Source organism: Magnolia sinica, chromosome 18 (genome assembly GCF_029962835.1).
Source record: "Magnolia sinica isolate HGM2019 chromosome 18, MsV1, whole genome shotgun sequence".
NCBI classification, from domain to species: Eukaryota; Viridiplantae; Streptophyta; class Magnoliopsida; order Magnoliales; family Magnoliaceae; genus Magnolia; species Magnolia sinica.
This window is the reverse complement of record NC_080590.1, coordinates 19512535-19521257: the sequence shown is the minus strand read 5'-3', so window position 1 is coordinate 19521257 and position 8723 is coordinate 19512535. Positions and strand designations below refer to the sequence as shown.

At 41.5% G+C, this 8723-nt stretch overlaps 1 protein-coding gene across 1 annotated transcript; it reads left to right on the top strand.

The window, feature by feature from the left end:
- The first annotated feature begins 2671 nt into the window (after positions 1 to 2671).
- On the top strand, positions 2672 to 4626 carry LOC131233300 (dof zinc finger protein DOF4.6-like). Its single transcript, XM_058229953.1, has 2 exons — positions 2672 to 2858; positions 3285 to 4626. Exons 1-2 carry the CDS (start codon positions 2835 to 2837, stop codon positions 4098 to 4100), a joined length of 840 nt encoding a protein of 279 aa, XP_058085936.1. The 5' UTR covers positions 2672 to 2834; the 3' UTR covers positions 4101 to 4626.
- Positions 4627 to 8723: the final 4097 nt, after the last annotated feature.

Genomic DNA, 8723 nt, shown 5'->3' with positions numbered 1-8723 from the left:
AGCTTTGGATCCACTCGTTCTTTGGCTCATGCTCTAAAATGATCTCGCCAAATGGATGGACGGTGGGGATACAACACATACATACTTGATGGTGGAGTCCACAGAACTTGGTGATGTTATCTGACAGCCAGATTTTTACTGAAGCCGTCGGTAGCTAATCCACGTCCGATGCGTTTATGCTCCTTTGGGATAATTTAAACTAGGCGGCGGAAATATACGCGAATGCGATGCTCATCAATCAGTATTGATATACAAGTAAGAAGCGCGTGCACCATATAAGTGTACATACACATGGGATGCGCTCACCATGTATTTGGACCGTCCAACCTATGGGCCTCCTTTCGACTGACCCAAAAACTGACACTCATCCAATCGCTTGTAAGTTATTGTCTATGATCCACTGACAGAAACACACGGGGGTGCAAATTTGGTGCTGTGGCCTTATTTTAGAAGTGACACGTGTCCCGTCATGATAGGTAACGTGTTTGATATATCGATTATCGCCACACAAGTAAAGCGTATAGAAAAAAAAAAATGGAATCCTGTACACTCCCGTACTAGTTAACCATCCTTTTTTAAAACGGTGGTGATTCATCCAAAGTACACATCGAAGGTTGCACAGCAATCCATCCTAGACCGTGCAAATTTTCGACCCAAACGTGGAGGGAGCGTGACCGAAAAATCACACTGAGCAGGTAATGCTGGCCATTGAATTTGAACCTATCGCTATCTTACTTTTATCAATTCATTTAATGGCCACATCCAAAGGTTAAGATTGCTTGATGGAGTAGTTTTCGAGATATGCCACACCTACAGCAAGTCCCATGGTTTAGATGGTCTGGATAGAGGTTATGTATGGCACATGTAAAAGGAGGAGGAGTCACCACCAAATTAAAAATGGTGGAATCAGTCGGCTCTGACTATTAGTCGAGCCGAAAGATTCACGCTTTATGAGGGAGCCGATCAGCATATATATATTCGATTCTTACCCTCAAATCTCCCCCTTTGAAATCGGTCCTTGGATTTGGCGGTTTCAATGAATTCAACCTCTCTGTCCCTATCAAAACCCTAATTTCTGTCCATCCTCCGCGCATTAAGTGGGCCACCACCGTTGCTTTTGTCGGTGTCTGGCCCCTTCTCGTGCTTTGTTTTCTTCTTTTGAATGGACTGATTATGGTGTGCGTCTGTCAGCATCTATTAAATGAGAAAAACTTTGATAGTCTGGCAGAGTGTGATGGATGATACACGCCCACTTTGAAATTACACATCTTCCATGCAAGTAAGTCAAAATTACGGATCCAAGTTTAGAATCTTTATATGCATATTTGTCCATCATTGGACGGTTAAAATGAAAAACGTAAGATGGTCTAGTCGAATCAAAGGTTAGGATTTTTCAACGAATCTGACTTTCTAAGTGCCTATTTATGAACCGCAGCCACGGTACCAAATAGATTCCCTTCATTTAATTGAGGCAACCGCCTGCCCTTGCCAGTTAATCCCAACCGTCTGTATAAAGGACCTGAAGTGCATGTAGAAACACTTCATGATCGCACGGACTGGAAATATCTAACCAACAAAGGGCCTTCGAACCAAAGATTTAAAAGACCGATTAGGGTTTAAAATTCAATGACAGAAATTGGACGGTTGAGATCATTTGATCAGTGTCTCAGTGTACTAATGAGCTATGATCATTTCCTAATATGGCAGGTGGTCTAGCCTGATATGTGCATACGCCGCTTGTCATTGACGGGTGACCTACTCACCTCCATTTAGTAAATGGTAGTGGACGCAGACCGCAGCTTATGCCGAGTCAGCACATGCGTGGGGCCCACTCCATTCACAAATTCGGTTCTTTAGAAATAGACAGGAATTCTGGTGTCCACCAGAGCAGACCTTACAAAGAGAAGAAGAATCCTGACATACCACATTCTCTGGTCTGAAACGGACCCGCCACCACCGTAGAAAAAAAAAAGAAAAAAGCCAAAGGAATCCACATCTGAGGCTCGCACATGCTGCCCCACTGCTTCATGATCCAGACCGTTCATTCAGAAGCTCCTACTGAATATGTGCTACACGCCAAAAAATCGTAGCTGATTATATACGCTCATCCTCCTGTCGTTTCTAACTTTCTTTTGTATGGATGGGGGAGATCTCTAATCAGTGAAAGTTTTGAAATAGGGCCCATCTAGGTGGGACCTTTTTAGATGGACGTCTTGGATTATGGACAGAAAGAAATAGCATACATCATTGTATTTTTCTACAGTGATTTTAGTATAGTTTTAAGAAGTGAGACATCTGATTACTGTAGTTTTAAGTGGGTAATCAATACCAACCATTCAGTGGACCTCACAGCGGTTGGCTGTAACTCAAAATTGTGACCATTTGTACGGTTCTGACCATCCAATGGGAAGATTTCCATCCGTGAAGTGTGTAATATCTTATGACCATTTTGGACGGTTCTGACCATCCAATTGAAAGATTTCCGCCCGTGAAGTGTGTAACATGATCCATTTTACTTTAAATGTATACAGTGAAGCAGTCTCCATCAGGTAATCCACGTAGCAGACGGTTGAGATGGCTTGATTAACTTGGCGTACCACGGTGGGGCCCACTGTTGGATGCACCAATTCAGAGAATCATTAGATAGTATTAAAGAAAATCACATTTGTTACAGTATTTTATTAATGGGAAAGCAGTCCTCTCTCTCTCTTTTCTTATGATAAGGTAAGACATAAAAACTCTCACATGAAAAATGGTCTTATAACATCCCTTGCATTAGAAGAAAGCTCCAACCAAAGATCTGACAGTCTTGCTGAAGAAGTCCACGAGCTTGCATGGATACTGCTCAATGGCCACAGGTAAATTCACTAGCTTTTGATACATGAATTAGGTTTTCTTTCTTTTCCTTTTTCTTAGGTGATTTATAGAGCTTTTTGTGAATGATTTTCATTGGATTTTCTTCCTTTTCCTTTTGATGAAAGTTTTTGAGGATTTCTCTTGATGTGGGTCTCTTTAGATCTTCAAACTAAAGCAGACCATACCTTTTCTTTGTTGTATTATCATTGAATTCCTTTAATCTCAAAAGTACTTTACTTTTTCTTTCTTTTTTGAAAGAGGTTGTATTGTTCTTGTTATTCTTGTGATATTGGAACTATAAAGAGGCTTCCTTGTTATATTTTCTTTTTGTTGATCCTCTTGTTTTGGGTCTTTTGATCTTGAAGCTATGTTGTATTCGGTGCATGTGATTTTATTTTTATTTTTATTTTTTGGCGATGGGGTTTCAGGGAATTGGATTGGTCAAACCAATGGAGGAGATGGTGTCTACAACATGCTCAAGGCCATTGACTGAGAGGAGAGTAAGGCCACAGAAAGACCAGGCCTTGAATTGCCCAAGGTGCAACTCCACCAACACCAAGTTCTGTTACTACAACAATTACAGCCTCACTCAACCAAGATACTTTTGCAAGACATGTAGAAGGTATTGGACTGAAGGTGGTTCCCTTAGGAACGTCCCTGTGGGAGGAGGCTCAAGGAAGAACAAAAGATCATCGTCATCATCGGCAGCGGCAGCTGCTTCCAAGAAAGTATGTGATCTCAACCCTCCAAATTCCTCAAAATCTCCATCTCAGAACCCCAAAATCCATCAAGGACAGGATCTGAACCTTGCATTCCAAACCACCCAAGATTACCATAAGATGCCTGAATTTGTTGAATTGACCGGCAATGAGAACAGCAACAACAAACCTTCTTCATCTCCTACTACTTCTCTTTCAGTTCTTGAGCTGCTGAGGAGTGGGATGTCTTCAAGAGGATTGAGTTCTTTCATGCCGATGCCGACGCCAGATCCGAATATGGTATACCCACCAGGGTTTGGTTTCCATGATCTGAGGCCCACCACTCTAAGCTTCCCTCTGGATGGGCTTGGTGGTCATGGTGGTGGAGGGTATGGGAGTATGCAAGGGGTGCAAGAAGGTGGTGGGAGGATGTTGTTTCCTTTTGAGGATTTGAAACCAGTTCCAAACACTGACTTTGAGCAGAATAGAGGGCAAGGAGATTCATCTGGCTATTGGAGTGGGATGTTAGGTGGTGGTTCATGGTAGAAAAAGAAGAAGAAGATCTGGGTGTTTTTCTTTCCTTTTTCTTTCTATTGGTGGGTGACTTGTTTGAACTTGTCTAAAACTAACAGATAGGATACATGGAGTTTCTCTTTTCTTTTCTTTTCTTTTTAGCTTCTTTTTTTTTTTTTCTTTTTTCTTTTTTCTTTTTTCTTTCGTTATTGTGGACATTTGAAGCTTATTTTAGGTCGGCTTCAAAAGGGTGTCATGAGAAAAAGGAGTGGATTTAGGCTGTGCGGAAATAGCCCGGATTTTTGCAAGGGCAAACATGTAGAAGGAGCCTACTTCAAGGGCTGCACCATGCCCTAATTCATGGATCTTTGTCTCCAAAAGGAGGGAAAAACAGGCACCCAATGTTATATGTTTTTGGTGGGTTTGTGGAAATAAATTTCAAGTTACTGTAGTAAGAGCTTGTGGAAATTTGTGTGAAAAAAAAAAGAAGAAAAAAGACCTGTTTATTTCTTTCTTTATTTCATTTAAACAAGGGATGGTGTGGAGCTGTTTGGCATTCTCTCTTTGATGTGGGTTGTAATGACATATGATGTCTTGAATTCCCTTTTCTTCTTTGGCAAGCACAGGTATCATCATCACCATCAAGAAGATTCTTTCCAGCCATGAAAGCACCACCATGGAGGTGGAATGAGAAGGTATGAGTGTATGACCATCATCAAGTCCCTCACATGACATTATGCTAGGCAACTTTCGGAGAGTGTAAACACCGGTACTATTCTTTTATAATAAAAAGTGCTTCTCTTCGTTCCCTTCTACTCTTTTTTTTCCCTCTTTTCCCTTTCATGGGTTTTGAGAAACAAACGATAGTGTTGAAAATCAGTTCACCTTCCCAACCAAAAGCTCACTTTTAATGATTTCTAAATCCACACATCCATCCATTCCATTTCCTTGTATGATTGTTCCAACTCATCTTTCTCTTTTAAAACTGGCAAAGCCACCATTCCTGGCACTCTTCTATTTTACAGAGTGTGGGACCCACAAAAGACATTCTTCTCGGAATGAAAGCTAAGGAATAATATCTCCACTTCCTACACAAGCTCATCCTAATACAGACCCCCCATTTATTATATTCTGATCTTTGACATTTTGCTGTCTGGGGTGTTTGGCAATTTCGATCTTGATATGTTTTAAATAAGCACATGGGTGCACTGTAACCCATTAAGATATAATGCACCTTATAATAGGCAAGTGGGATGGGCACAGGCGAACTGATAGATCATGAAAGAAAAAAAGGACAAGAAGAGTCTGAAGCTCTCAAGTCTCATTCATGTTACTATCATTTTTTATAAAATCGCGGAAGCTTCCTTAGCATTGCCACTGTTTCACAGTGGTTTGCTTTTTGCTTTTCCAAGAAACAAGATTATTCCGGATGAACATGCATTCATCAGTCGTGGATCTTCGCGTACAATCGTATCTATATACCTTAAGAAAAAAAAAAAAAAGAACTATATACCCTTTAGGCTAAGTCATCAGCAACTAGAATTATGTTGCTATTTCGCTAAATATATATACCCTAGTTCTTATAAACAATGTCAATGTAAGGTTTTCTAGGCATGGGCATCAATCAATTGACTAGTCCAACTGCAAATGTCGAGTCTAGTCCAGTGAACACCTAGTCGATCTACAGTGAGAGGCATCTTCAACATTCTTCCTTTATTTAAGCTTAATTTGAGATTTTTTTTTTTTTTTTTCCCCATGAGAGGCATCTTCACCTAAGCATTGTCAATCTTTGCTCCAAAATTTTATAACCTTTTCTTTCATTGCTATTAACTCTACCTAGTACAAGAGCATTTTCACACCGGGCTTGAGTGGGATTGCCTGTAGGGGCACATTAAGGGTGGGCGGCCCTTGTGAGGCAGGTTCTACCCGTGTGAGGTGGGTGGCTCATGTGAGGCGGTACCCATGTGACGCAGGGAAGGGCGTGAGGTTGAGCACCTTCTTCCTCAAGAATGATAACTATTCTGAATCCACAGAACTTCTCTGGACTCCTCACAGAGACTTCTCAAATCCAAGAGGAAATAAAGCAGGAAAATATAAATAAATTCTAATAAATTCGAAATTGATTGATGAATGGAAAAAAAATAAAATAAAATAAAATAAAATAAAAAAAGTTCACAACCCTGGATACCAAGCAATGGGAGAGAAATCAGAATCAAACTACAACTAAAACTCCTAGAATTCGCGACTTACTATAAATAGTAAACTTACTATTTATAGACGGTCGTGATGTCTACTAGTGCGCAAGGTTTTTGGCCAAAAATATTAAGTGTCCTATTTGGCTTCACCAAGTTGTTCTCCTAATTTTTCTAAGCTCTTTTCACGTTGGACACAACTCCTAAAGCCTAATGGATGAAGAGTTATAATCAAACTAAGACTTACTATTTACAGTTAAAACGGAATTAAAATAGGGAACGACTGTCGATCTGGTAGTATTTTGCAAATTTGGCTTGTGCAACCCGGCGTAACAGGGTTAAGTGGCTAAAGTAGCTCGTTCTACCTCAAAATCATTTATTTTACGTCCGATAACTCATTCTGGATTGTGAGATATGCCTGATTTAAGGTCCAACGGTCCGGATCACTTCTGTCGTCGACCGGGCCCCATATAACTGTCTGCGATCCTCTCTACATCAGTCTCCTCCACTTCAAAAGAACTCGGTCTCGAGTTCTCGTCTTGCTCTGGTTCATGATATTCGGTCAGGTCCGTGACGTTAAAAGTCCATGAGATCGTCATATCATCTGGAAGATCAACAACGTAAGCATTGTCATTGATCTTTCGGATGATTGGTATCGGTCCAATCTTCTTATTTTTCAACTTGTTTTATGTTCTGGTCGAAAATCTTTCTTTACGCAGATGGACCATTACTTGGTCGCCCACCTCGAATACTTTTTGTCACCGATGCTTGTCCGCTTGCTCCTTGTACTTTTTGTTCGAGGCATGTAGCTTAGTTTGTACATCCGCATGAATGCCCATGATTCTATCTACCATATGTTCTGCTGCAATGTTCATGCCTAAGAACTTGGACAGAAAGACCAAGTCAAGTGTGTGGCGAGGTACTCGTCCGTAAATAACTTGGAACGAAAATTTTCCTGTTGAGTGGTTCACCATGTTGTTGAATGCAAACTCCGCTTGAGACGAAGCTAAATCCCACTACTTCAGTTTTTCTCCTGAAATACATCAAAGGAGGTTTCCCAACGTATGATTCATAACCTCAATATGCCCGTCAGTCTATGGGTGTAGGCGTTGCTGAATTAAAGTCATCTATCGAATCGAGTCCACAAAGTTTACCAAAAATAGCTACTGAACTTCGTGTCAAGATCAGAAGTAATAGTCTTGGGAACCCCGTGTAGCCGCACAACTTCTTTAAAGAATAGATTTGCCACGTGTGTTACATCGAGAGTCTTCTTGCATGAAATAAAGTGCGTCATCTTGGAAAAACGATCTACTACCACGAACACCGCATTCATGCCACATTATGTTTGTGGGAGACCAAGTACGAAGTCCATGGATAAATCCTCCTAAGGGCGGTCAGGCACGGGTAACAGGGTGTAGAGGCCCATATTATGAGATTGCCCCTTGGAGATCTGACAAATATAACAAGATTGGACTGTCTTTCCCACATCACGTACCAATTACGGACAGTAATACCGCTCTTCCACAAGAGCTTGCATCTTGTCTCGACCAAGGTGTCTACTAAGGCCACCTCCATGTAGCTCTTGGATTATCGATTCCCTTAATGAACTTTTAGGGATGCACAGTCGTGGACTGAAAAAAGGTGGTAAATGCATGGATTTAACGCTATGATGACACCCAAGGCAAGGGACGGACTCCAGGAGACGAAGATCGATGGAATTATGCATCAAGGATCCGAGGAAAGCAGTGCCATTTACATTAAAGAGGCCCGAAATTGGTGAAAAATGAAAGATCACATAGTTCTTGCCATCTGATTGGCTCAAAACTTCATACTTGGCCTGAGGGCCATGAATTAACCGTACACGTAAATTTTCATCCATTGGATCACTGTAGAAGGGGCCCAACGGACAGATCAGCCCCTTTAATCATTATGTGGGCCCCGCCTGATATCTGGATATACTCCAATTTTGGTCTCAACGCCTTAAACTACGTGTCAAAACAGATGGATGGAGCAGATTTCTTACAAACATCACCAGTGGACCCACGCATGCAGTGCACGTGCAAGGTGCACAAGTACACCGGACGAGTATAAACATTAAGGAAGTCGGTCAGCAGGCGCTGACCGACTCAAAACTCGGATTTTTTTTATTTTTACGCAGCAACGGACGCTGGCCGACCGTTTTTGACTAGTGGGCCCCACCCATCATCCCTATGGAAGATCTGAACCGTCCAATGCATTCGGAATGGGGGTTTAACCCACGCCTAGGTCTCCTTTTAGGCATCATGAAAACTTCCTCACTTTCTTAGTTATTAAACACAGGATGGACGGTGACTTGAAAGATAACGTGGGCCACATAGGATTTGGTCCAAAAATAGTGCTTCCCACCTGGTTTTTCGAGTAGAACGCAGTGGACAGATCGGATTTTCCAAAAAGTCAGTGAAATGGGGCCCACCATCGTCACAGC

Bases quoted from the DNA above. Each gene is read 5' to 3' on its own strand.
- LOC131233300 (XM_058229953.1), top strand. From the start codon at position 2,835: ATGGATACTGCTCAATGGCCACAG. The intron at 2,859-3,284 runs GTAAATTCACTA...ATGGGGTTTCAG, and splicing joins ATACTGCTCAATGGCCACAG to GGAATTGGATTGGTCAAACC.